This window comes from Eulemur rufifrons, chromosome 10, assembly GCF_041146395.1.
Source record: "Eulemur rufifrons isolate Redbay chromosome 10, OSU_ERuf_1, whole genome shotgun sequence".
Lineage (NCBI taxonomy): Eukaryota > Metazoa > Chordata > Mammalia > Primates > Lemuridae > Eulemur > Eulemur rufifrons.
Window position 1 is genome coordinate 3,859,281 of NC_090992.1, and position 27,965 is coordinate 3,887,245.

A 27,965-nucleotide genomic window follows, 5' to 3' on the forward strand; every position below is an offset into this window, starting at 1 on the left:
CATGCTAGCGTTATCTTCTGTTTTAACACGTGGCAGGAAATAAATGAAACTTGGCTTCACTGTCCTGAGTGGGAAAAGGCTGTGTTACCTTGACCTTGGAACCCTAGAACAATACATTCTCAGAGAGAAAGCTGGCCTTGGAAGGGAGCAGCTGATCCCAAGGGCTTGGGCACCGAAGCTGGCCCTGGTGCCCAGCGAGGTTATGATGAGCTCTCTGGGTCATGTATTAATCATCACCCACAATTTTCAGGAGCTCTGGAACCCAGGGCATGGAACCTAAAGCCAGTTACTGGGGAGGCCTGGGGCTGGCTCTCAGAAAGAAAATATTTTGGAATTAGCATAGTTGATAGTCACCACAAAGCCACTTGCCTCACAGGAAGCCCCCAGCGTAAGCCAGCTGGTCTCAAGGCAAAACTTGAGGTTCTTTCCTGGTAGGGATGGTCTCCACGTGCTCCTCTCACCCACCCTGGCTAGCTGTCACATCTGCCACAGATTCCTGCAACTGTGTCCATCACAGGAGGTTCCACAGAGAGAGTTGGAGGAGTAAGGTGTATGCCTGGGTTCAAATCCCAGCAATACCATGCACTGGCGGTGTGAGCTTGGGCATTTTATAAAGCCTAGCTGAGTCTCAGTTTACCCATCTGTGAAACAGGCATAATGGTGCCTCACTGTTCAGTTGCAGTGCAGAGTAAATGAGCAACCCATGTGAAAGATATAGCAAGAGCCCAATAAATGGCAGCTATTATTTTGATTCATTTATTTATCGAACTCTAGGTGTCAGTCACTGTACCAGGTGACGAGGGTACAGTGATGTCCAGAACAAATGTATTTCTGTCCTTTTGGAGGTCCCAGTGCAGAAGCAAGCCCCGTGCGGTGAGAGCACACGGCAGGCTGTGCGCAGGAACACGCACGGCCCCCGCAGCCCCCGGGGCTTCCACGCAGGGCTGAATGCGGTTAAGGATTCAGCTGCTTAGGTTTTGAACAAGCCTCATTTTCCTTCCTATCTGCAAAGATCATCACAAACCCTTGATTTCATGCAAATCCTCTTTCTGATTCCTCCAGCCTGTGCTGTCTTTTCGTATTTGACTCTGGGCTTGCAGGGAGAGGGGCTGAAGTGCAGTCGATAGGCCGCCCGAGCATAAGAAGAGCTCCTAATGAAGGCAGCGAAGTGTCTGTGAGTGACGCTGAATAGACCATGATTCACCTCCTCTCTCTGGGCGGGGGTGTGGGTGTGTGGGGAGGAGGGGCTGACGTGTCACGCACAAGGCAGGGACGAGGTAATCAGTCCTCCACCAGGTCTGTCTCGCCTGCATAATGGGACTTTAATAACAGGTTGCCTGAAGAGGCAGTTGTACACCGGCCTCAGAGAACAAACTGATCAACAAGGGAAGGGTTTAGGGTGACTGCTATGGAAATTGCTTCTTCAGAACACAGTGACTGACTCCCACTCCCCGCCACGGCACAGCTCAGTCACCCACCCAAACCAGCAAACAGCAGGCTGACATTACGCAGGGAGATAGATCTCGAGAGGCTGTTTCTCGAGTGCAGAAGACAGGAGCTGGCAGCGTGCTAGAGCTGTGCTGAAGCAGGAATGATTCCTGCCTGCCGTCCACGCTGGGACGATGGAAGGCGGTGTTTGGAGTGGGCCACAATCTTGCCAGAGAGCCGTGTTTCTCTGATGCCCAGACCCAAAGACTAAAAGCAGTTGGACCGGGCTCGAGGCAGGTCAAATGCCCGAGGAGTTCTGAACCCCGCCCCGCCCCAGCCCTGCAAGGTTCTGGCCTCTGAATCACCGCTTGGCTCTGTGTTGGACCCTAAATGAGAAGTTTGCTTTAGACAGTCTAGAAGTAGAAGAATCTGGCCTCAGAACTGAGCTGTGCAGAGGCCACACAGCCTGGGTTTTTTCACACTGAGGGTCACACTACACCGCTGTAGCCTGGGAGTTCCTTGAGGGCAGAAGCTGTGGTTTCTTCCTCACTGAAACTGCAAACCTAGTCATGAGCCCGGCATACAGAAGGTGCTCAGTAAGTTCAGTGTCTGCTGAATGAATGAATTAATGAATCTCTGCTGCACACTGTGACTTCCTGTTCCCTGATCCAAGTGTCTGTCGAGTCCAGGTGTTGATGGAGCGGTCAGAGTGCAGGTTCTGAAGCCAGACAGCCTGGGTTTCACAATAAGTTTTTGGCCAAATAGGCTTTCTGAGCTTTTTTTTAGTTGTAAAATGGGAAAACAACAATCTCTGCTTCACAGGGTTGTTGTGAGGATGGAATGAATTCATGGAATGCTTGCGAAGTGCATAAAATACTGCCTGGCACATGTCAATTGCTCAGTAAATGTTACTAATTTTATTACTGGTATTAGTTTTATTTTTTAAATTTTCTTTAACTGCAACAGGCTCCAGCATCTGGCTGAAAGACTCTCACACCCTACAATTAATTCTTGGAATAATCCTTTAACAATAGAAATCAGATCCTGTCCCTCTCCTTCAGTGGCTTTCCCAAGGCTGACAGTCAAAGCCAATCACCTGGCCAGGCCCTCGAGGCCGGGGTGACCTGGCTGCTCCCGCCTCCTGGCGCCCCACGCTGCTGTCCCCTCGCTCCCTGCCCTCTGCCTGGCTCTTTCCTGGAATGTCCTCTCCCCTCTCGCCACCTGGCCACCTCCTCACTTGTAGGCCTCAGACTCAGTTGTCATGTGCTCAACAGGCCTCTCCGACTGCCCTGCAAGGAGGACGAGGAGGAGGAGGAGGTCCCCCCAGGACTCTTTTGTACTGTGTTTTTATTTCCTCTTGGGCTCCCACACTTAATCTATAGTGATCTTACTTGTCTATTTGTTTATCTTTTTGCCTCTCGTCCCTCTGAAATGTGAGCCCCGTGATGTGACGTCAGGGCCTAATGACGTCCTCATCACTCTGTCTGTGGTACCCAGAGCAGTGCCTGGCTTCTCGTGGCGACTCTGGGAGCTCTTTTGTTAATAAATGATTGACTGCTGGGAAACAGAGGCATGAGGTGATCCGGGCACTTGGTCTTACCCGGCTTGCTTCAGCCCTGCCTAAGAATTGTCCCTGCTGATCATATCTCTAGAGCTAACCCGGGGCGGTCCAGGTTCCTGTTCCTCTGTCACCCTGAAGAATGAGATTAAACCTTACTGTCATCCTAGAACTGATTTTTAGTGAATAAAAAGGCAGGAATTTCTTCCCTGTCAGAGGGCTACCGTCAGCCTGACAGGACGATGGAGGACTTGGGGCAGTGCCAGGAACGTGCCACGAAGACGTCACGCCAAGGAGCACACATTCTGCGCATCAGCAGATCTTTTCCCTGCTGATGCGCAGAAAGTGTGGCAGAAAGAGGTTGAAAGGCACCGGGCTTTTAAAATCCCCGTCATGAATAAACATGAGGAGAATGTATAAGTCAACATTATACGATAGTAGAATGTCTGCAGTAACAAGCTTCGTTATTCTTCTAATGTAGTCCAGGAAAAGATCTATATTTTTACCACCTTGGAGAGTTATGCAGAGAAAAGAATTTATACTTTTCTTGACACGTAAAGGCCGTTTCCAGTTTCCCAGCCTCCCCGGCTGACCTGAGCCCCATCCCTGACCGCGGCTGCCTCCTCCGTCAAGTCCTGAACTTCTTAACGCTCGTTTCTCCACGTGCAAATGGGCACAATAAACTCTCTCATCCCCAAACACCCTTATGCCTGACTTGAGTTTATGAGATGAAAGGTGGAGATGACAACTTTCAAAATGTAATCGAGTATGATGATAAAACTCAGCCTGTGGAGCTTCTGGGTCAGAGATGCCTATGTCAACCCTGACCCAGGGTCCTGGGAGAAATCTGTCCCCTGTAAAGCCCAGTCGGCTGATTCCATGCCTTGCCCCACCTGCAGACGCACCCAGCACACTCCTCACAGGGAAAACGGCAGTAGGACAAGGTGCTACGGTGCCTCAGGTGACCTTTCCCTGGCTTCTCCCAACAGGCCACTGGTTTCAGTGAGTTTTACGAAACAACCCAGCCTCGGAAGCCCCAGCAGGGCCCCTGCAGCCAGACCCTTCCATTCTGCCAACCTCCCTTCTCCACCCGCCCATCCCTGCTGCTCGCTGGGTGCAGCGTGGCATCCTCACCCACGTGGCGCCCTGCCAGAGCCTCCCGGTGGATCTAGCTCAGTCCCCTGTGGAGCTGCCTTTCTTTTACATTCCTGTCTTTCAGGACATTGTCTCAATTTGCAAACATGCCCTCATTCCTGTGATTATTTGAATAACATCTGTCTTCTCAGCCAGACTGCAAGTTCTGAGAGCGATGGGGCCCTGTCTGCTTTTGCTCACACAGAACCCAGCGCCAGGCTCAGGCCAAGCTCACCCCTTCCCGCCCACCCTTCACGCAGCTGCCACTTGTCTTCGAAGGCAGATGCCATCACATCCTCCTCCTTTTACGAGGGCCTTCATGGAGACTCTAACACCCTGTCAGGACTTAGAAAGCCCTTCACAATCTGGCTCCTACTGGACCCTCTGATTCACTCTCCTGCCATCTCCCCAAACTCTTTTCTACTTGCAGTTCTCCAAAAACAGGCTGCAATGCCCTTCCAGTTATCCTCCAAAACCTTCCGTTAAGGGCCATCCCCTCCAGGAAGCCTTCCCTGACCCCGCCGGGCAGAGCTCAACGCTCCCTCCTCCCTGTGCTGCCCGAACACCCTTTGACAAGGATCACGTGGGATAATGGCTGTTACTTTTTTCTTTTTTCTCTTCTCGGAATCCCCACTTGTGTACGAGTCTCCCGGGAGCAGGAAGATTGTCTTATTATTCCCTATGAACCCAGGGACAAACATAGAGCTTGGCATCGAGTAGCTGCCCCATAAATGTTTGTCACATGAGTGAGCCCACTTTGGAATAAAAACCTGCTTTATCCAGGGGAGAGTCACAGGCTGCATGTTAGAACTGAGGTGTGTAGAATCATCCGTTCTCAATAATCAAAAGCTGACTTTTGTATGCTATTCCTAGAATTTAGTACTACAGGCAAGTGCCTCAGCTTTTCAGGAGACTTAGCTTCCACCTCAAAGCACTGGCCCTACTATGGGCATGGGGTCCCCATTCTTGGGAATTCTAGGTCAAAAGGTGGAGGACGGGCTTGGAGTCGTGCAGATCTGGGTTCAGATTCTCTTACTGGGTCTGTGGTCTTAGGCAAGCCCAGTACTTCTCTGAACCTCCGTTTCCTGCGGAAGTGTCTGTGTTTCTCCATTGTGTGGGGATTAAATGAGGACAAATGCATGCATTTGTCACAATGAGTTGTTCAACATGTAAGTGTTTATCATTGTTATTATCCCTGCCCTTTACTGACTCCAAAAGGACCATTGGAAGCCTTGACTTCAGCTCTAAGCCAGGAGTATGTGAGGCTCAGCCTGTAGGCTGGGGCAGCCCATGCGGGCAGGGTGGTGCTGCAGTCCTGGCCTGGGGTGGGTATGTGTGGGCAGAGTCTTAAGGCTCCTCTCCCGTGGCTGCAGCGCCGGTCGCTGGAAGGGGCAGCTGGCTGTTCTGTGGCAAGGACAAGTGGAGTGGGGCTGAACCAGTGCGTCCCACTCCTGGTGGGCATAGGAATCCCTCCCTCACACAGGGTGGAAATTTCCCGTAAGTGTAATGGAAAATAGAAGCTTCTAATTTTACTAGCTTTGCTGGCGCTCCTTCCATTAAAATGATTCCTGGGGAGACAGAACAACCTTAAGAGAGGTGTTATTTTGATTAGAAGAGTCTGAACCCAGCTATGCTATGACACTGTCCGTAACAGCCTACAGAAAAGATGGATTCGTCTTTCGAGGGACAGAACCCATCTTTAATCTCCAATCAGAACCAGTGGGCAAGGCCAAGTTCACCCACAGAGGAGACCAGGGGCCCATCAGGGGTTGTGCTAGAGAGCCCTTCATGCCCCTGCTCTGGTCACCTCATTGCCCCCAGCCTCTCCCATCTCTCCCATTCTGTGTACCTGGCTCGTCATCGTCACCAACCAGAGGGTAAAGAAGGCACCTTTTCTATGCATTCTCACCCAGCTGTATTTCATCTACGAGCCAAGGATCTTTTGTTTCCCTTTTTCTGTCACTATAATCATAGTGCTAGGATTCCAAGGTTTGCATACAATCTCTAAGCAGAAAGTCCTAGAATATGTGCATTTCAGCAAAGTTGGCTACAAAACAAACCTCCAAAAAAGCAAATCCTATTTTTCTACTGACTTCCTGATAAAATAAAAAATATATTACCAATACCAAAATTCCTAACACCCTGAACTGAGAACTTTTCTTAAAAAGTTTCTTAGAGGACACGTGTTCTCAGGCAATTTCTCTCTCCATTTTTTCACTCACGTATGGAGATACTTTGATCTTGTACTGAGAGCATAAACCTTGTCTGAACACTTTCTCTCCCTGGCCCATGGTCACCTGCAGTTTCTAATAGAAGCGGCTTGGAGATAATGAGCTGCCAGCAGGAGTTCTATCTGTCAGGCCCAGACAGGCCCTGCCACTCCCCAGTGCCGCCCCCCACCCCCAACACGGCCCTGCACCTCCCCTCAGGCCAGCCCCAACCCAGAGGTGGCTGTGAAAAGCAACCCAGACCTTTGAGAGAATCCTTGGTTCTGAAGGGGAAGGAGGCTGAAAAATTGGGGACTTCTCATAGGATCTGACTGTAAGGCTTGTGCTTACAACAGCCTGCTCCCCAGGGCCTGACATCCTACCAATAAGATGCTCCCTTAGATTAACAGGCTCCTTGGCTTTGAAGTGCACAGATCTGAGCTTGGCTTCTGTCTCCCTATCTGTGCAATGATGAGGTTGGACCAGATCAGCCTTTCTCACCCTGTGATCCTAAACCGGATTTAAACTCCCTGGTAGCTTGTTAATGCCAACTTCTGGGCCCTACCCTCAACTACTATAATCAAACTATCTATTAATAAGATGTGGGGCCTGGGAAGCCCCAAATTGAGCCACCTCCCCAGGTGATTCCGATATGGTTTGAGAACCACTATTCTCACCCAGCTTAGGCTGTTCATACTGTGTTTTCACACCTTGGGCTGAACTAGTTCAATCTATCCACTTTCTTCTAGCCCCTTCACTGAAGACTGCTGGATGGAGAAAGTGAGAATTTGGGAGTGAGGGGCAGACATAGGATTCTGGAACTGGAACACACTGGGAGATAGGCTAGGGCTTGGTTGAGGGTTGGGGGCTGCAGCTGGTAGCAAAACCTTCCTTCTTCCCTTTGGTCCCAGAATGTCTGCCCTCCCCCTCCCCATTGGGACAGTATTCTCACTTGGTGGGATGCAGGTGGGGCAGGCCTTGTGAGCTGGCCCGAGGCCACACTCCTAGGGTGAGCAGGGCTCATATGAGAAAGCTCCCTGTACGCTCCCAGTAGCTGACTTCCACAGTGGAAAGCCTTTAGAAAACCAAGCTGCCCGTGGAAAAGCAGGAGTGGGGTTGGGGAGTATCAGATTGGGGCCAGGGGGATAACTGCAGTGAGCTCCAACCCAAGTTTCCCTTCTGTAGGATTGGATCCTCTGCATCTATAGAAACAGACGAAAGGACCCCTGTCTTACCTACAAACACAGAATTCCACAGAGAGGAGGCTGACCTGGGGGAGAGCCAAAGGGAAGACCCCCAACCTAGGCAGGGCGGCCCTGGAGCAAACATTCACCTGAGTGGGGGCAGACTTTACCATCAGCATGGCCGGCACTCAGAGTAGCTTCAAGTCCCCTAAGGCACGAGTCCCTTTTATTCTTACATGGCTTTTGTATCAAAGATGATCTCTTGGGGGTGACATGCTCCAGAGAGCAGTCAAAAGGTAAAAGATGACATTTACAAAAATCCATTCTCTCTCTCTCTACTTCACTGCTCTATTGACTGTTTTCCTGCTCAATCAAATCCTATTCACAGCTACACAGCCCATCTCAGGAACTGCCAAGGTGATAAATATCCCGTCCTTTCTGCACTGTGCTCGCCGCCCCCCTTTCTCCCTTTCCCCATCCTGGAAGGCCTGGGTCCTCTCTGCTTGGGGACCTCACATCCACAAAGTCTTCCGTCAGATTCTAGCACATGGGACGAGCTGATCGCTTTGCCCCTTTCTCCTGCTTCTGCCTTTCCTCACGACGCTTCCTGATCCCAAAGACCCCAGCCCAGGCCACCTGCCTTACGCCCTCCACAGATTAGCTGTGCCGTATCCATGTGAGAATTGTGGCCAGGTCAGCCCTGCTCTGAGCCATGTCCTTTTTCGTTTTTTTTTTTTTTTTTTTTTTTTTGAGACAGAGTCTCACTTTGTTGCCCAGGCTAGAGTGAGTGCCGTGGCGTCAGCCTAGCTCACAGCAACCACTCCTGGGCTCAAGCGATCCTCCTGCCTCAGCCTCCCGAGTAGCTGGGACTACAGGCATGCGCCACTATGCCCGGCTAATTTTTCTATATATATATTTTTAGTTGTCCATATAATTTTTTTCTATTTTTAGTAGAGACGGGGTCTCGCTCTTGCTCAGGCTGATCTCGAACTCCTGACCTTGAGCAATCCACCCGCCTCGGCCTCCCAGAGTGCTAGGATTACAGGCGTGAGCCACCGCGCCCGGCCTTCCTTTTTCGTTTTCCTGTGTGTTGTGGCACTGACCTTCCAAGAGATCAAGGGCCTGTGATGCAGGTTCCCTGCAAGTGGAGGGAAGAGGATTGCACGGGGCACGCAGGGCAGCAGGAGTGGGCAGAAGTCCACGTTGTCAGATGCCCAGATGTTGTTTACCTGAATTCCCTGAACCTGGCTTTGTTTTTCCTGTTTATTTCCTTATTCTTATCATGAGGCATTTAGAGAGCAAACACTCTGTGCAAGGCCCGTGCTAGACTGGAAACACAGGAGAGACATCAGGGCCTGACCACGGAGGGGAAGAGCCTCTGTTTATGAGCTGACATCCTCGCTGTGTTCAATAACGATGCAGCCCACGCTGAGTGGAGACATTTACTTTTGCCTCTAGCAGATCTAGAGCAAATTTGCTTTTGCGTGATTCAAACTTATTCCATTCCTCCAAAAGTTAATCACTGAGTATTGGAGTGATATAAAGTAGTCCAGCTGATTCAGTAATGTGCCGGCCCGAGTTGGTATGGTTTGTAAGTGAGGCCACTGCCCAGAAAGGGTCCTGTAGAGCCAAATCAGCACCCAGGCGTCCTTTCTTGCAATGTATCCTCCCCGCCCCCTTAGTCACCACTACTGTTTATTGAAGGCTCATCAGATGCCAAGCACGGTATTTGATCCTCTTTCTTCTATTTCGATCCTTACAACAATGCCATGAAGTTGGCCCTCTTAGTATTCTCATTTCAGAGATGGGGAAATTAAGGCCCAGGGGATCCAAGCACTTGTCCAAGACCATGAAGTCAATGAAGGGCAGAACTCAGACTGACACCCAGCCTGTCTGCCCCGCGGGGTGCTGAGGCTGCCACGCAGCTTGTGGGCCGAGGGGCGGAGCCAGGCACCCCTCTGTGCAGTTCTCAGCCCTGGGCTGGCACCTGTTCTCTGTGACACACAGATTACTTCTTTGCCTCAGAGAGTGTCAGCTTCTGTGGTTCAGCAGCAGCAGGGTTCCCCCTGCACCAGGGTCCCACCCACCCTTCTAGGTGGTTCCAGGTGGGTGAGGCAGCCCTGTCCATGATTCTGAGCCGAGGGGCACAGGATTCACTGGACTTGGTTCTTAGAGACACGAATTTTCTCTTGACGGGAGAGCATGGCCAAGGGAGGCTTCACACTGCAGGCTGGGGATGCTCAGGCAGCCTGCACGGCTGAGGCTCTGAGCCGTTCCCACCGGCTGGAAAGCACAAATTCCAGGCCGCTCGGGGCTTCCTGGGACCAGTGTCAGGAAGAGCTGAGCTCTGTTGGTCCCAGCTGCTATGCTGGTGGCTGGAGTCCTGACCCTCCTTCTTTCAAGGTTCTGAGCAGGAGCTTGAGGGAGGCAGGGAGAAGTTCTAGAACTTTTTGGTGGGTCTGGGAAGGACTTGGAATGGAAACAGTTCTGTGTTTCAGGCACTTCACACAAACTGTCTCATTTATCCAGGAAGGCACGTGTGAATAAGGGGAGAAATCTTATTTTCATTTCACAGACAAGGACGCAGAGGCTCAGATGAATCAACTGACTTGGCTCAAGGTCACCGGCCAGTACCTGCCTGTGTCAGGGGGCACGTTCGATTCTGCTAGACTCTTCCACTAGACCCTGCTCAGTGCTGCTGATGGCTGGTCCTCGAGGAGACGGCTTGGCCTCCCCCCGACAGAGAGGAGGAGCTTTGGGTCTCCATGGACACAGGCTTGGTAGTCACCACAGTGGGGGGTGGCACATGCCATCGTGCTGCTCTGCCTGCGTGGCCAGCCGGAGCGCCCACAGCGGCTGCTGCTGGACCCCGAGATCAGTGCCTGGACTCACACTCAGGCCACTCGCCTCTTGCCTGTCTCGCGCAGGCCCCCCTCCTGCTGTGGAGGCACGTGATGCCGCAGCACCTGCCGGAGTCTGCGCACAGGCACTGCCGCCAGCCAGGCACGCAGAGCAGCTGACCTGCATCCACTCGCAGACCCACCTCTGTGCGTGTGGGTACGGTTTCCCCAGGGCTGCCCCGGAAGTGCAGGTGAGTTAATGTCCTGTGGAGTAACTAATAGAGACGGCAGATGGGACAGATCTGGCTGATAAAGCCTCTATTTCCCAGCCTGATGGGCTACTCTGAGCTGTGGTGTTTCCATGAAGGCTCCCTGGAGAGGCCCGTCACGCACAGGCCGTGCATTCTGGGAGCCGCGGCCAGGCAGCTGCCGGCATGTGCTTTCCCGACCTCATGGCACGTGGCTCCCAGGCAGCAGCACCTGGAACTTGCTTCCTCTCCTCCCACATGTCACTCTCCTTTTCCCTTTGGTCTTCTTTCCCTTGAGTTGCAACTCCCTTGCTCTAACAAAGTGCTGGCATGCACATTTTGCCCAGGGCCCTGTTTTCTAGGTAACACAGGCTAAGACAATACTATTGCTGATAATACTTTTTCCATTTATTGGGAATTCGCTATGTGTTATATCACCTCACTGGATCTTCACATTATCCCTATGAAGCAGGTACTATTATTATCCCCATCTTAAAAATGAGGAAATGAAGGTTCAGAGAGTTAAGGAACATGGTCACAGCCACCCAGAATGTAAGTGGCAAAGTGAGGATTTAACCCACCTCTTCTGTTCCTCAACTCCAGAACCTGAACTCTAAGCCATCCTTGAATAAAGTTGCCTTGAACCTGGAGAAATACCAATGAAGCCTGAGGCTCTGCAAGAAGCCACCTCTAAGAGACTCCCAAGGATTCCCAGGAAGCCCAGAGAGACCCTTGGGGAGAGCCCTGGGATACTCACGTTGTAAACGCTGGGTTGTACTTTGCACCTCGGTAGTAGGAGTACAGGTTGAACATCCCAATCATGAAGGCCACAAATACCATGATGAAGATGACCATAAACTTGAAGATATCTTTCACAGTTCTCCCGAGGGAGATCTGCAGGGGCCCAAAGCTCTCGTTGGCTGGCAGGATGTACGCAATGCGAGAGAAGCTCAGCACGACAGCTATCGCGTACAGCCCTTCCGATATGATCTGAGGGTCTGAAGGCCACCACTTGTCCCTGGCTAAAAGAAAACAATCTGGGTTACTCACAGGGGGACAGGATCTACTCTGGAAGAGAAGCCAGTTAGGCATCTTCAGAGGTCTCCAAGCACATTGCTTGCCATTCCTTGTCCTTAAAGTAATCCCCATACACAGAAGGGGCCACCTCCCTCTTGGAATGTGCTGGACCATCTGTCTGGAACATCCTTCCCTCACTTCAAGGTCCGATTCATTCTCAACCATCCTTCAAGGCTCTTCTTAGGCATCTCCTCTCTCAGGAAGCCTTCTGTGACTGCCACAGGCTGGACAGGTTCCCTCTACTCCTCTGTGCTTCCCTGGTCTCCTACATTCCCGCCTGTTGTGGCACTTACCACGCTGCTTGCTCTTCTGTCCCCCTCACCTCTGTTCGAACTCCACACACAGAGCCGTCCTGCTCACCAGGGAGGCAGCACAAGGACGTGGTGGGCAACAGCATAGATTTGGAGTTAGACAGACCTGAGGTTGAACGTGGCCTTTGCACTCTCCGGCCATATGACTCTGAGCAAGTAAACTAACCTTTTTGAGCCTCATTTTCTTCTTTAAATGGGGGATAATATCATCCACCTCACAAGACTGTGGTGAGGATAAAATGAAATCACATATGTAAAGTGCTTAGCACAGGGCCTGGCACACAGCAGGTACTGATAGATGTTTGTTAAATGACTGAGTGAACTCTTAACCACAAGTTTAGACTAGCCATAAGTCAGAACAAATGAGCTCACATGGGGACCAGGAATCTGAAAGGTCTTGCCTGAGAAAATGCTCTTGGGTTTTGTTCCCCAGGCAGTTTGTACTGGGAAATTTGCTCCTTGATCAAGCTAAGGCCCCCAAAGTGGTGACCAGTCAGGCAGGTGTGCCACGACGGCCCTGTTCCAGGTGGACAAGAGTCCTAGGACCGATCTGGAACTAGAGAAGCTCTGCTTGTGGTCACTGTGACCACCAGGGCCTGAGCTGCCCTATGTGTATTTCTGCAGCAGAGCAAACCTTTCAAGTGTCCCCACTGCAGTGCTAACGGTGCAAGCAGCAGCACCTATCACAGTCAGCCGTCTGTGACGTGCCAGGACAAACAGTGATTCTCAAGTCAGAGCAGCCCCTCCCTCAGGGGAGACGTGTGGGGCATCTCTGGATGTCACAGTGACTGGGTAGGAGTATTACTAGGATGCTAATGTCCTGAGATACTCCAGACAGACATACACCATGAAAACTGCCCTGCAGAAAAATCGTGTCCCCATTGAGAAATGCTAAGTGAAACTTTAATTGAAAACATTGAGAAACCTAAATTAGCCCTTATACTTACATTAGCTGTAATTTTTATAACAGCCCTGTAGAGGAAATATCATTATTGCCATTTTAAAGATTGGATTTGGGGTATGGGGTCCTTTTCAGAGCCAGTAAATGCAGATAGAAAGGATATTACATTGCAGTTCCTGGCAGCTAAGGGGGATAGAAGAGGAAGAATTTTGTTCTTTATTTTTGAAGCTAGACTCTGTTAAACAATTATAATAATAGAGAGCACTAACAAACCTTTAGTAAGGGAAGCCAGGTCACAAAGTCTCACAGGATAATTCTGTGACATTTGGAAATACAATAACATTATATACTCTATTCTTATCAAGGTCGTACTTCAGAAGTCCACGAAAGACAAGCAGAATAAATTATATGTTTGCTAATATATCTGTCACCTTCTATGGACAAATAACACATTTGGATAACATAAAATAGGACATGACTTCTTCTGTTAAACAGACACCCAAAAGGAATTTCTTTTTTCTGCAACCACTAATTTACCATCTTAAAGCCTAACTACAATAATAAAGGCCACTCCTATGTTCTGTTCAGATAGATTAGCTGTTGTCAGATCCTGGTGACCAGGTCAGGACTTTTATTGAAAAAAAAAATACTATACTTGGACTGGCTTGTAAAGAGTTGTTATGGGTGTACAGTAAACGGCACTGTGATGATTCAGACAAAGGGTTTTTTTTCTTGGAGCTGTTGCCATGAGAAAAATTGTCCTGTGACAACCTGAAAAATTGGTGCTCTAGAGGTTGGAGGCGTCACTGTCTGTCTGGCCACAAGAGGGCTCCCTTTCCCTGTAACTGGAGCCCAAGTAAACATTGAGAAATTCAAGATTTCCAAGGGCACAGGGTGAACCACAAAAACAAGTCTGTACTATGCTTTGAGTTGGGCGAGACCTTAATACAATCCATAAAGGAATAAAGTCACAAGTGGACAATACTGCAGCCTGAATCATGGCATTAAGTACCTAATGCAGTATCCACATTTCTCTCATCTTTTCTTGATGAACCCTGAGCAGCACTGAAGGGACAATATCCAAGCCCATTTTGCTTTAAGAAAGTCTGAATTTGCTAAACCAAAAAGTGGCAGAGAGTGGGTGGGTGGATGATTTGTAATACTACAAGAGTCTCCTTTTCTCAATGGGGATTTCTCTACCACCTCTACACATAACATAATCTACACCGAAAATGGGCAACAACTCCACATTTTGCATCAAATGGTCAACCTCTCCAGATCATTGGTGTACCTGACCATGAAGATTCTGTGGTCATGGAGCCATCTGGCTTGATCTAACAGGAACATTTGACACTCAAACCCTTCAAGATACTGCAGCTGCCATTAACAAATGTCTACTAAATGTTCAGCTATTTAATACTTTTTACTGGTAACAACAGAAATCTACAGTTCCTTTACCACCTCATCTTTCTCTTTCAGTATAGAAAGCACAGTGTTTGAGCAAGAAAATGGCCCAAAAGGTAGTAGTGATAATAATCGTTACTATTTAATGAGCATTTACCATTTTCAGAGTAGTGCCAAACTCTTCACATTAGCTATTTTATTTAACCCTCAAAAAAAAAAAAAAAAACAAAAAACTTTTGACATAGGTATTATTATACCTGTTTTACATATGAGAAAATGGAGCCTCAGAAAAGTTAAATAAACAAGGTCTCACAGTAAGCTACAGAACTAGGATTTGAATCCAGGTCTCTCTTATTCCAAAGCTTGGCTGACATAACCACTATGCCATTTGGCATGATTTTCAATTCGTGTCAGGCCAGAATTTCCTGCTAGGAAATCCTGTATTTCTGGAAGCCTTATGAGCCCTGCCATAAAAACTTGTTTCTTCATGTATAAAATAGGGACAAACAAAACAAAACAAAACACCAAAAAAGACTTCTTTTGCAGGGCTATTGCAAGGATGGGAATATATGTGTGATGTGTGTTAAATGTTCTACACAGTTCCTGGCACACAGTAAGGCCTTAGTAAATGGATGCTGTAACTATTATTTTTCCTGAAGTCTCAATCTACTACCTTAAACTGTATGGGCTGGTAGTTTGAAAGAATTGAGGTATCTCCTAAGAACCTATCTGGCCACAAAGAAAGGAACCAGGAAAGCAGGATTTATCTTTGCACAAACCATAGGGATCCAACATAGAAGGAAAATTCTTCAGTACATACATATCCCTTTAGTGTTCCTGGATCCACATCAGAAACAAGACATTTCTTTAAAAGAAACATACACACACCAAAAAACTACAGAAATACCCAAAGAGCCTTTCCAAAACAAACTCATCCTATCTAACACAAAAAGATTCATTCCTCTAAGTCACTAATTTCACATTCTGTTCAGCTGCTTGCACTGTAGCGGCGGTCCCCAAACTTTCTGGCACCAGGGATGGTTTCATGGAAGACAATTTTTCCACGGCTGGGGGGTGAGGGGGGAATGGTTTGGGGATGATTCAAGCGCATTACATTTATTGTGCAGTCAGACCTCTCTGCTAATGATAATCTGTATTTGCAGCCGCTCCCCAGCACTAGCATCACCACCTCAGCTCCACCTCAGATCATCAGGCATTAGATTCTCGTAAGGATTTTTTTTTTTTTGAACATGTATCAGAGGAAAGTTTAATAAAAATACATTTTAAAAAATTTCATTCTCCTCAAGATGGTAGAAACACCACAGAGCAAGAATAAAGAAACAGAAGGGAATAAATAATGAGGAATGAGCAGAAATTAGTGATTGGGGGTAGGAAGAAATATGAAAGATCTAAACCAAAAAGGTAATTACTGATAGAAGTAATTCTCTCCTTTCAATCTCTCTTTCTCCTTCTCTGGAAAATAAATTTTGTACTTCTTTCTAGCCTAAAAAAAAAAAAAAGATTCTCATAAGGAGTGGGCAGCCTAGATCCCTCGCACGTGCAGTTTACAGTGGGGTTCGCGCCCCCGTGAGAATCTAACGCCCGCCTGATCTCACAGGTGGGAGCTTAGCAGGCGATCGTGATGGGAGCGACGGGGAGAGATGGGGAGCGCCGGGCAACACAGATGGCGCTCGGCTCGCCCGCCGCTCTCCTGCCCTGCGGGCCGGTTCCTAACAGGCCCAGGGCTTGGGGACCGCAGCACTATAGCAACCAGGACTTTTTTTTGAGGGGAAGGGATGACTCCGCACTGGCCGTCGAAACGACCACAGTCGGCCGGAACCAGCCACACAGGGCCACGGCCACGGCCGGAAGCACGGAGGGCGGAACGCGGCAGCACCCGTCCACTCACCGTAGGTGAAGTACGCCACTTCCGGCGGAAGCGAGACGTTGTGCAGCGTGTCGTCCCGCACGTGCTGGTCCACGTACAGCTGCGCCTCGCTGGCCTTCAGGAAGGCCATGAACCGCGCCGTGAAGGAGGCCACGAAGATGGACAGCATCCCGAAATCCAGCAGGTTCCACAGGTGCAGCACGTACTCCCGCGGCCCCTCCTCCCAGATCTCCTTGCATTCGGACCAGATCATTCCTGCGGGACAGGGAGAAGGCCAGGTTAGTCTTCCGGTTCTCTTGGCGTTTGTGACCACATGAGGCGACGGAGGGAACCAGGGTTCAAATGTAGATGTCAGCTCTCTGGAGCTGGGAGTGTTGATAGCTAAAGGCAGACAGAAAGGTGTCCTTAAAGACAGATCTAGATTCAGGAGGTCCTGAGAGTTGGAGAGAACACCTCCCTTGTCCCTGTGCTTAAAAACACGCCATCTCCGGAAGTGAGGAGAGTTCTCCTGCATTGGTAGATTCTTGGAGGCAACATAAGAGAAATACAGTTGCTGACACTTACACACTTTAAAAACTGGGAGGTCTTAAAGAATCAGGGAAACTGAGGTCCAGGAAAGGAAAAGAGCTTTCTAAAGGTCCCACATATGACCTAGAACACAGTTTCCTAACCCCCAGATTAAAATGATTTTCCTCTACATTTCTATGACTGTTTCAATGACATTAGTTTGGGGTTTTTATTTAAATTTTTTCTTATTCATAATTTATTGGGTTTTAAAGACGTGTATCCTCATTGTTACATATTAAGCAACACAGAAGTATGTAAACAAAGTGTTAGTAGTTTTCCCACCCCTTCTCTAAGCCACCCTGTGAGGTGGCCTGGGCTAATAGTTTGATGTGTATCCTTCTAGACCTGCACTGTCCAGTACTGTAGCCACCAGTCGCATGTGGACACTGTGCCCTTGAAATGTGGTTAGTCCAGATTGAGATGTGCTGTGAGTGTGAAATGCACATCAGATTTACTACAAAAAGAATAAGATATCTCATTAATAATTTTTGTTACATCGCAATGGTAATATTTTGGATATGTTAGGTTAAAATATATTGTTAATTAATTTCACCTGTTTATCTTTATAATATGACTTCTTAGAAAAGTTAAAATTACCCATGTGGCTTACAGTTGTAGCTTGCACTATATTTCTATGGAGTGGTGCTATTCTGTACCTTTATATGCACTGATTCTTAAAAGTCAATTAGTCTCAATTACAGGCATGACTTGTTGCATTGCATTTTGCTTTATGGCACTTCACAGATACTGTTTTTTTTACAAATTGGAGGCTTGTGGCAACTCTGCATTGAGCAAGTCTATTGGTGCTATTTTTACAACACCATATGCTCAGTTTGTGTCTCTGTGTCGCATTTTGGTAATTCTCATAGTATTTCAGATTTTTCATTGTTGTATCTGTTATGGTGATCTGTGATCAGTGATCTTTGATGTTACTATTTTAATTGTTTTGGGGCACCACAAACAGCACCCATGGGGAAGACAGTGAATTTAATTGATAAATGTATGTGTTCTGATTGGCCATTTTCCAAGCTCGCTCTTTCTTTCTGTGTCTCTCTGTTCCCTGAGTCAAAAATATTGAAATTAGGCCCATTAATAATCCTACAGTGGCCTCTTAAGTGTTCAAGTTAAAGGAAGAATCACACATTTCTCACTTTAAGGCAAAAGCTAGAAATAATTAAGCTTAGTGAGGAAGGCATGTTAAAAGCTGAGATATACTAAAAGCTAGGCCTCTTATGCCAAGAAGCCAGTTGTAAATGCAAAGGAAAAATTCTTGAAGGAAATTAAAAGTACTACTCCAGTGAACTCATGAATGATAAGAAAATGAAACAGTCTTATTGGTGATAGAAAGTTTTAGTGGTATGGATAGATTAAACCAGCCACGACATTCCCTTAAGCCAAATCCTAAACCAAAGCAACCTAACTTTCTTTAATTTTATGAAGGCTGAGAGGGGTGAGGAAGCTGCTGAAGGATAGTTTGAAGCTAGCAGAGGTTGGTTCATAAGGTTTAAGGAAAGAAGCCATCTCTATAACCTAAAAGTACAAGGTGAAGCAGCAAGGGCTGATAGAGAAGGTGCAGCAAGTTATTCAGAAGATCTGGCTAAGATAATGGATCAAGGTGGCCACAGCAAACAACAGATTTTTGATATAGATGAAACAGCTTTGTCTTGGAAGAAGATGTCATATAGGACTCCTATAGCTAGAGAGGACAAGTCAATACTTGATTTCAAAGCTCCAAAGGACAGGCTGACTCTCGTTAGGGGCCAATGCAGCTGTGACTTTAAGTTGGAGCCAATGTTCATTTATCATTCCAAAATCCTAGGGCCCTTAAGAATTTTGCCAACTCTGGTCTGCCTGTGCTGTAGAAATGGAACTGCAAAGCCTGAGTAACAGCCCATATGTTTATAGCATGGTTTGCTGAATATTCTAAGCCCTCTGTTGAGACTTACTGCCCAGGAAAAAGATTACTTTCAATATATTACAGCTCATGGACAATGCACCTGGTCATCCAAGAGCTTTGATGGAGATGTACAAGGAGATTAATGTTGTTTTCCTGCCTGCTAACACAGCAGCCATTTTGTAGCTCGTGCATCAAAGAGTCGACTTTTGTGTCTTACTATTTAAGAAATACATTTTGTAAGGCTACAGGTGCCATAGATAATCATGCCTCTGATGGATCTGGGCAAAGTAAATTGAAAACCTACTGGAAAGGATTCACCATTCTAGATGACATTAAGAACATTCATGATTCATGAGACTCCTCAAAATATCAACATTAAAGCTCAAAATATCAACATTAAATGGAAGAAGTTGATTCTAAACCTCCTGGATGACTTTGAGGGGTTCAAGACTTTAGTGGAGGAAGTCCCTGCAATGTGGTAGAAATAACAAGAGATCTAGAATTAGAAGTGGAGACTGAAGATGTGCTGAATTGTTGCAATCTCATGATAAAACTTCAGTGGATGAGTAGTTGCTTCTTATGGATGAGCAAAGAGAGTGGTTTCTTGAGATGGAATCTACTTCTGGTGAAGATGCTGTGAACATTGTCAAAATGACAAAGAATTTAGAACATTCCATAAAATTAGTTGATAAAGCAATGGTAGGGTTTGAGAAAATTGACTCCAAATTTGAAAGAAGTTCTACTGTGGGTAAAATGCTATCAAACAACATTGCATCGTATAGAGAAGTCTTTTGTGAAAGGAAGAGTTAATCAATGTGGGAAACATCATTGTTGTCTTATTTTAAGAAATTGACATAGTCACCCCAGCATTTAGCAATGACCACCCTGTTCAGTCAGTAGCCATCAACATTGAGGCAAGAACCTCCACCAGCAAAACGCTTATTATTTGTTGTAGGCTCAGATGATTGTTACCATTTTTTAGCAATAAAGTATTTTTAAATTAAGATATGTGCATTTTTTAGACAATGCTATTACACACTTAATAGACTATAGTATAGTGTAAACATAACTTTTATTGCACTGGGAAACCAAAAAATTCATGTGACTTTATTGTGATATTCACTTTATTGAGGTGGTCTGGAACCGAACCTGCAATATCTCCTAGGTATGCCTATATTAAAAGTTAACTATTCAGGTATAATTGGAGCATCTACTATGTGCTAGGCACTGTTCTGGCTGCCATATATACATACACACTTATGTATATGTATATACACATATATACACACACACACTCACATTCCCTTAAATCTTTGCAACAGTTGTGTGAAGTATATATTCTATTATTATCCAATTTTTATAGCTAATGAAACAGAGGCACAGAAGGTTGTAATGTGCCCAGGTGGGAAGCAGGAGATCTGGGATTTGAAGCCAGAGGTCTTCCTCTAGAATCCATGCTCTTGACCACTATGTTCCTCTGGCTCACCAGGAAATAACATTGGGTTCAGATTAATGTATAGAAAAGACTCTTGAACATTTGTAAATGGCATCAAAGGATCTTATGGCTACTCAGACCTCGGAAAGATTTGATGCAAAACCATGCTACACTTAACCTGCATATTTGGAAGGATTAGTGTGGTAAAAGAATCACCGGTTGGTCAGCAAGTGAAACAGCTCCAGCTCACTGACTACACGGTAGCTAAAGGTTAACACTGATAGCCTTTTTTGGCACTCCCCTCACCCCTGTGCATTAGACATGGTGGCCTTCCTTCCCATGGGCCTCCTGCCTCTCCCATTGCTCCTCGTCAATTTTCTTTGTTGCTTTTCTTTCTCTGCCCACTCCTTAAAGGCTGTAGCTTCCCAAGTTTTTGGCTTTCTCATTCTTCCCTCTGACCTTGAGTAAGTGCATCCAGCCCTGAAGCTTTGTCCTTCATCTTCTTGCAAATGTCTCACAGGTAAATATCTTCGTACTTTTTCTTAAAGAGCTTCAAACCTAAATTCCCACCATGCAGAGAGACTGCTGTTAGTGGATGTCCTGCCAGTGCCAGAAATACTACATACCCAAGCTGGCCTCCCTGTCCCTTCCGCCCTCACTGTGTGCCACCATTGCTTGGTACGCCTACTGTTGCACCCATGACTCTTTTGGCTGTCTCCAGGGATCATCAGAGTTCTGCACGTCCTCCTGTGGTGGACTGTCAGATCCATCTGCCCTTTCAGTTTTCAACTCCATCCTCTTAATTCATAACGTATAGGTCACATCACTTCCCTCTTCAGACACCTGCAGTGTATTCCTCATAATCCCAAGATAAAGTCCAGACTCCAAAGCTAGGCTGTCAGGCCTTCTCATGACCTTCCACTGTCTCCGTGCATCCTATAGTCAGCAAAGCAGGTCCACCCCCAGCCATCTGCTGGTGTTCCCTCCTTTCTTTCCCCCAGACGTTCAAGCCCAGGCACACTGATAGATGCCCGTATACAATGGTCTTTGAGGATCTAGCTGCTGAAAAAGCCTGGAGTCAAAGGCCATTCTGGGAGCAGTCAGGAGGGCTCTGCCCTGGCCAGAGCATGGCTGACTTGGTCACAGGCCTGCCTCTGAGCACACTTGAGTGACGAACGGATCACCTTCACTCCTCTGGGACTCTGTCCAGAGACTGTTAAAACCAGATTTTTCCCTTTTCTGGTAAAAATGGTCCATCCAATAAAAGGAATTGAAACGTTTTTCTAAGCAGAAAAGTAATTTGAAAGTAGCTGTGTAGAGAAGAGTCATAGCTTTGTTTGATGAGGATCTGCTTGTCTGTATCAAAATGGAGTCCCCATGGTAGGAAATATTCAAAAACATTGCAGATCTGTTTACAAGACACTCCTCCTTTTTTTCTTAACAAACGTGTGTTTCAAGAGTACTCTATCAAAATTTGTGTGATAATTCAGTGAAGTAATAATTTTCTTAACACTGACGTGTACTTTCATTTGTGCTTGCTCAATAGGTATTTATTATAAAAATGTTATTAGAAAAACCATTGCCGTCTGGACAAAATAATGTTTGTTGCTTTTCTCTGTTCCCAAATTAAAATTCTTAGTGTCTTAGTGGAACTGTTTTTAGCTGCGTGCTAGGAGAATCATAGGCTATAAGTTAGGGTGTTTGGATTTAATTTGGGAAGCCCTAGGTTCAAGTTCTAGGTTGGCCACTTACTGGCAGTATGACTTTGGATAAGTCCATTGTTTTTCTGTGGACCTCAGATTCTGTATTTTTAAATTGAATGAAGTGGACTTTTGGGGTAACTTCAAGCACTAAGAGCTCTGTGAATCTGAAATGCAAATTATTTGCAGAAAATGGACTTTTCTGACTCTTATAGTAGCTCCTCATTGGGCATTGCAGATCACTTCCTCCATGGTCAAATTCTGCGTCAGTCTTCCTAGATTTAAGTATTAACTTACCCAGACTGATTTTAAATTATTCCAAGGCCATAAGTAAAAGTAACATGGGCCCAAGGGTTTGAGCAGCAGGAATGCTTAATGAAAAAAGAAATGTGTGAAATTAAGTACTTTAGTGAGTGAAATTAGGCCTCCGTGCTTCCATGGTGCTGAGCGTAGTTCAGCATTTTATATCCAGGCTGAGCCTCATGGTCTTTTGCTTCCAGCATGTCAATCAGAGCGGTGTGCAGAGGCCAGGGGCGTGAGGGGTATGAATGCTGAGCACTTGAGCCTCCATCAGGCGAAATTCTCCTCGCTCAGGGATGCCTGGAGCCCAGAGAACAAGGTCACTGATAATTAAGGAGGGTGTCTGGCAGAGAAGCAGGCTAGGAAGTGCCAGGAGGCCTCAGGGGAAATGAGCAGCATCGTGCAGGCAGGTCCTGAGTACTGGCCTGCGGGCTGTGGAGATGGAGCTGACAGCTCAAAGGCAGCTCACTGCAGTCGCTGCCTCAGATGGAGTTCAGAAGGGCTCCCTCTTCAAAGTCCAGTGAGACTTAAATATTCACATTCCTTAAATGGTCATGGCCCGCAGGGCTACCAGTCTACCCTGTTCTCCAAGGCCGGCTTCTCATCACTGGGCCAGGATGTGGGTGTTCTGTGAACTCACAGGAGGGAGAATATGCCTGGAAGCTCCGAATCCACAGCCCTGACATCCAAACACCATCTCAGTGGCAGGTTCTTTGCAACAAATCTGGGCCTCAGACACATTCGGGGTTCATTTGTTTTCCAGGCAGGAAGATGATATTAATATATTAAAAAATTTTCTCACAAAACTCCTCTTCTTCCTTCTCCTCTTTTCTAATTATAGTAACCCACAATTATTGAGCACCTTCTAGGTGCCGGGTCCTGGGCTGAGCACTTTATAAACACTAAACCTTCATAATAGTCTGATAGCTAGCTGCTATAACTATGCTCCCTTTACATGTGAAGAAACACACATATAATACTAATGTGGCTCTCTATTGTGCCTTTGCTTCAACTCAAACACTTGGAATTGTCCTTGACTCTCACATCCCATATACGATCCAGTAGTAAATATTATTGATTTTACCTTCAAAATATAATCACCATCTACCACCTTCTCACCAACCAGTTCCTGTCTGAGTCATTGCAGTGGCATCCTAACTGGTCGCCTTTCTTCAGCTCTTACCCCACAGTCATCTGTTCTCTACACAGCAGTCAGTGACCCTTTAAAAACTGAAGTCGTATGATGTCATTTCTGTGCTCCAAACTCTCCAAAGGCTACCCCCTCTGACCTCATCTCTACTTCTCTCCTCCTCATTCATCTACTCCAGCCATGCTGGTCTCTTTGCTGTTCTTTGAACATGTCCAGCTTGCCCCTGAATCCATTCCAGTCCTGGAGAGCTTTTCACTTTATTGCAGTAGAGGGACAAGAGGGCATGCTCGTACCTGCCCAGCTACTCTGATAAGGTGGAATTTGAACAGAGACCTGGAGGGAGAGGCGAAGCAAGTCATGTGGATGTTTATTCAGCTTACCTCTCTCAATCAAAGAAATTTGGTTACTGAGTGGATATTTGAAGATATTAAGAAATTACTCAATTTCTTTTAGGCTCGATAATGTTTTTTCTGGTTCTCTTTTAGAAAAATTGTTCTGATTTCTGTTACCAGCCGTGATGGAGTAACAAATGGTGGGGAGGGGGGTGTGGGGGAAAAAAGAAAGGAAAAAAAAGAAAAAGAACTATTTCCAGGCATTGGAAACAGGCAGCGCAGGACTGTGACCCCTAAGTAAAGTAAGTGAGGTAAGCCATGTGACCACCACGGCTTTCTTTCTGGAGGTATATTCCAGTTCACAGTGCACAGAGAGGGGGCCCAGAAGCACGGTCGTCAGTCTCACTGAGTGGAAGAGGCAGAGATTGGAGTTTAGGAATTGATATTGTATGGCAGAGCTCCAGAGAGACAAGTACCATGCAAAAACAATCAAGCAAACAAGCAAATAAACAAAAAACTGAAAACTAAACAAACAGAAGACTTCAGAAATTTAAATAGAGGTTCTTTTGAATGTTTGCTATATACTAAATTGTGAATATATAGAGGGTGAAACTCCACAAACCACTGCCAGGGAGCAGTAAGCTGAAAAATTTCCAGAGTTCACCCAGAGTGGGGAGATATTTGAGCTCTGACCATCCGGAGTTGATAGTCCTTGTTGATTACTCAGGGCATTCAGTGGAGACTCCAGAAGTGTGTCTCCATAGTACAAAGATAAATAATCTTTATGGTAAAGCTTCTTTAGAACCACTCTAAAAAGTTTGAAAAGGATCACAATGATCTGCAAGTAACGTAACAACCTGTCAGAATAAAGCCAAAAACTTTTTAAAGGAAGACAACAAAACCCAGATGCTCAACAACATAACACGTAAGGTGTTCATCATTCAATCAAAAATTACTGAACATGTCAAGATGCAGAAAAACGTGATCTGTAACCAGGAGAAAGATTAGTCAATAGAAATCAACCAAGAAGTGACAGAAATGATGGAATTAGGAGTCAAGACTTCAAAAGTAACTCTCAATATGCACAATATGTTTGAGGATTTAAAGGCAAATACAAACATGATGAGGAAGGAAGTAGGAGATATGAGAGATAACCAAATAAAGTTTCAAGGACTGAAAATACAATTATCTGAAATGAAAAATTTACTGATTGGGATTAAAATCACAGACACCACAGCAAAAAAAAAAAAAAAAAAGTGTGATGCATAGAAAGAAAAAAGATTTAAAAAAGGAAAAAGAGACCTTACCTTTTAGTGATACACACAACAGTGTTTACAGATGAAATTTTATGATACCTGGGGTTTGTTTCAAAATAATTCAGGGTTAGGAAGAAGATAAGCAGAGGAAGTATAGATGAAACAAAGATTGGTCATGAATTGCTAATTGTTGAAGATGAGAGATAGGTCCATGGAATTCATTATGCTCTTCCGTTGATTTTTGCATTTTCTTATAATTATTTGTAACAGAACTTTGAAAAAAATTATCTAAGAAAAAGTAGTTAGAATCTTTCTTCTGTCTGAAACAATAGGAAAGCAGTCAGTGAAAAATAAGTTCTTCTCTCTATAAAACTTCTGATATAACAGTTTTGAAAACTCAGCTCAGCTCTTACGGGCAGAAGCTGGAACTAGCCTATACAAGTTGGGTTCCCTGTAGCTGAAGACACATCCCTCTTATTGGGATAATGCTCTGACACTCAGGAAAAGAAATATGTGGACTCAGGAGGAAGTCATGGTTCAGGAGGTGCCGTTAACATTAGCAGCTATACCTGCTCAAGGGAAAGTATGGACGTATTTACCAGAGACTTCTACCTGGGATCCAGGTGCAAAAATGGGGTAGGTGGGTGATTGATGCTGTAAATACTTTAATTTTTTATTCATAAACACAATGTGTGTTTTAAAAAAAAATGCCTAATGTTAAAATGCTTACTTTCGTTAAACCCATGGGGGATGTACTAGGGAGAAATGGAATGGAATTTAAATTGTGAAAATTAAGCCATAGAACTCACTCTGTAATAGACTTCAGTGTCCCTTCCCAACTTCAGTGCCAGTGACTCCACTAAATGAGCCTTTGGTCACAGGCTTGCTGGTTAATTGAAAGTCCCTGGGAAGCATGGTATACTGTCCTGCCTCTGCCATTTGGATAAGACCATTCTTCTCATCTCCTTTTACCTATTTAGAGATCCAGCTTAGAGATTACTTTCCCAGTTGTTCTCAGTGTGGGCCTCCATAGGATGCTCTGTAGTGGTTCAATTCTTGTAGCTCTCTTAGGCTATATTATTTAATTAGCACAGGCCACGTGTTGGGTTATATTTCCAAGTATTTGTTCTTTTGTGATTTTGTTGATTTATGGCACAGGCACTTTGACCCTGAATACATTTTGACTCAGTACTTATGAACATAAACATAATGAAAATTATACCAGTACTGAATTTTTGTCAAGAATGCAAAATCTGGGGTGAGCACCATTAAGCCACTTCAGTCTTAATACTGCATACATTTTTCATTCTTTTAAATCTTCTTTTTATTTTTATTCAAAATATTCCCATCAAATTCAAATATTTTTGATGTAAATCTTAAAATTTATTGGTAAGATTTTGCATATATACAATGTCACTGATTATAGCCTTTGCAATTTTTAACTTTTTTCCTACCAAGGCTGATTTTTTTTACCAATCAATTTTGCAGTTTTCAGTGTTAGAAAAATCTATAACACATTTTGCCATGTTCAATTTTAGCCACTGCCAGTTTTATTTTATTTTGCTCATTCCCACTGGTAATAGTTCTTATGAATTGGGTAAAAGACAGATAGCCATTCTTAGTTAATCAATGAGGAAATTGGGAACAATTTTTCCTTGGCAGCACAAAATATCACTACAAAGAGGAGTTTCACAGCCTTTTAGTACACTCATTTACACAAATAATGAGAAAATGTCACTCTCCTAACTTTTTGGATTTATATTTATTATCATGATTCTACTATAGGTCAGTATTTAGTGAGAACAAAAATATATTTTAAGCTATGCAACTTTATTCCCTTTTTTAGAAGCAGAACTTGATTTCCTAAGGCTTTCAGTAGAGTATATTTAAATGATCAAAATAATATATTTCCCATGTGAAACTACTTTCAATACTTGTATAATGAATGTTCAATACATGTACTTAATGAATTTTCCCCGAACATTTCCTTTTAAAATTAGGATATATATTATAAGTCTCTGCATCTTATATACCAGCACATACATAAGGTGATTTTGGATTTTTTCTTGATTATCGACTCACCATTTTGTCAGGCAAGAGTGTGCTCAAGAGGAGAGGGAGACATTCAGAAGTCAGAGTTTAATAATGTACTATTAGGGAGGGAGAGAACAAAAGGTAGAGCAACTTGCTTACCTAAGACCCACTTCATGATGAGCATTTCTGTCCAGGAGAACTGTGTGGTTTTCACTCTGAAGATCTGTTTTGGGTAGTCTGTGAAGGTTTCGTTTGGCAGGGTTTTAATGCCTTCAAATCGGTCTGAAGCATTCACAACTAACAATACCAAGAAGATTGTAAAAGAAACTGCATGGGCTACAAACTTCATGAAAGGGCTCCTCAGTGTTCGTCCTAGCTGGAAACAAAATGTGTAAAATGCATACAAGACATGTTAAACTGGCAGTTCTAGGTGGATGCAGGTCTCTCTTTAGAACATTACTTTCACCAGAATGTAACCAGAGAATCCTCCATCTTGGACAGAAACTACTCTCTGAACCCAGACAACATTTTGTCTTGCACTTTTATATGAGATGTTGCTTTATCAAATTTATTTTCCACTGCAGTTTTTTTCTATTTAGAAGACTTAGTGGGAGAGGCTAAGAGAAATTAATAGAGCACACTGACATATCATGTTACATTTCATTGCACTGATACACCCAACCACATGGGCATGAATTTTATGCCCTTCAAATCTGGGAAAACTAATGTCTGAAGAAAGTTCACAATTTAAAATAATACACTTTGGATATGCTCTGTTGCTGTTCTGTTTACTTGGGTTTTATGCTTAGATTATTGTCTTCAATCTTTCTTATCTCTTGATGAATATATTTAAAGGGATACCTTTCCCTCTAGGTACTGCTTTAGCTGTATTATTCTAAACTTTGACTTGTAGCATTTTCACTGATATTAAGTTATAAATATTTTTTAATTTTATCTTTTGAGTTTATTTTAAACTCAGGGATTATTTAGTTTCCAGACATATTTCCCTCTCCCTGCTTTAAAAAGTTCTAATTTTATTGTAGCACCTTTACAGAACATAGCTTCTATGATACTACTATAAAATTTATTGAGGTTTTTCTTTTGGCACGGTGTA

At 45.2% G+C, this 27,965-nt stretch overlaps 1 protein-coding gene across 1 annotated transcript in view; it reads right to left on the reverse strand.

The window, feature by feature from the left end:
- Positions 1-27,965, reverse strand: part of TRPC7 (transient receptor potential cation channel subfamily C member 7) — a 156,002-nt gene that overhangs the window by 19,201 nt on the left and 108,836 nt on the right. Inside the window, exons 6-8 of the mRNA XM_069484459.1 lie at positions 27,011-27,227; positions 16,202-16,435; positions 11,357-11,621 (exon numbers count right to left, since the gene is read on the reverse strand). Coding sequence (XP_069340560.1) covers positions 11,357-11,621; positions 16,202-16,435; positions 27,011-27,227 — 716 coding nt within the window. The remainder of the gene's footprint in view (positions 1-11,356; positions 11,622-16,201; positions 16,436-27,010; positions 27,228-27,965) is intronic.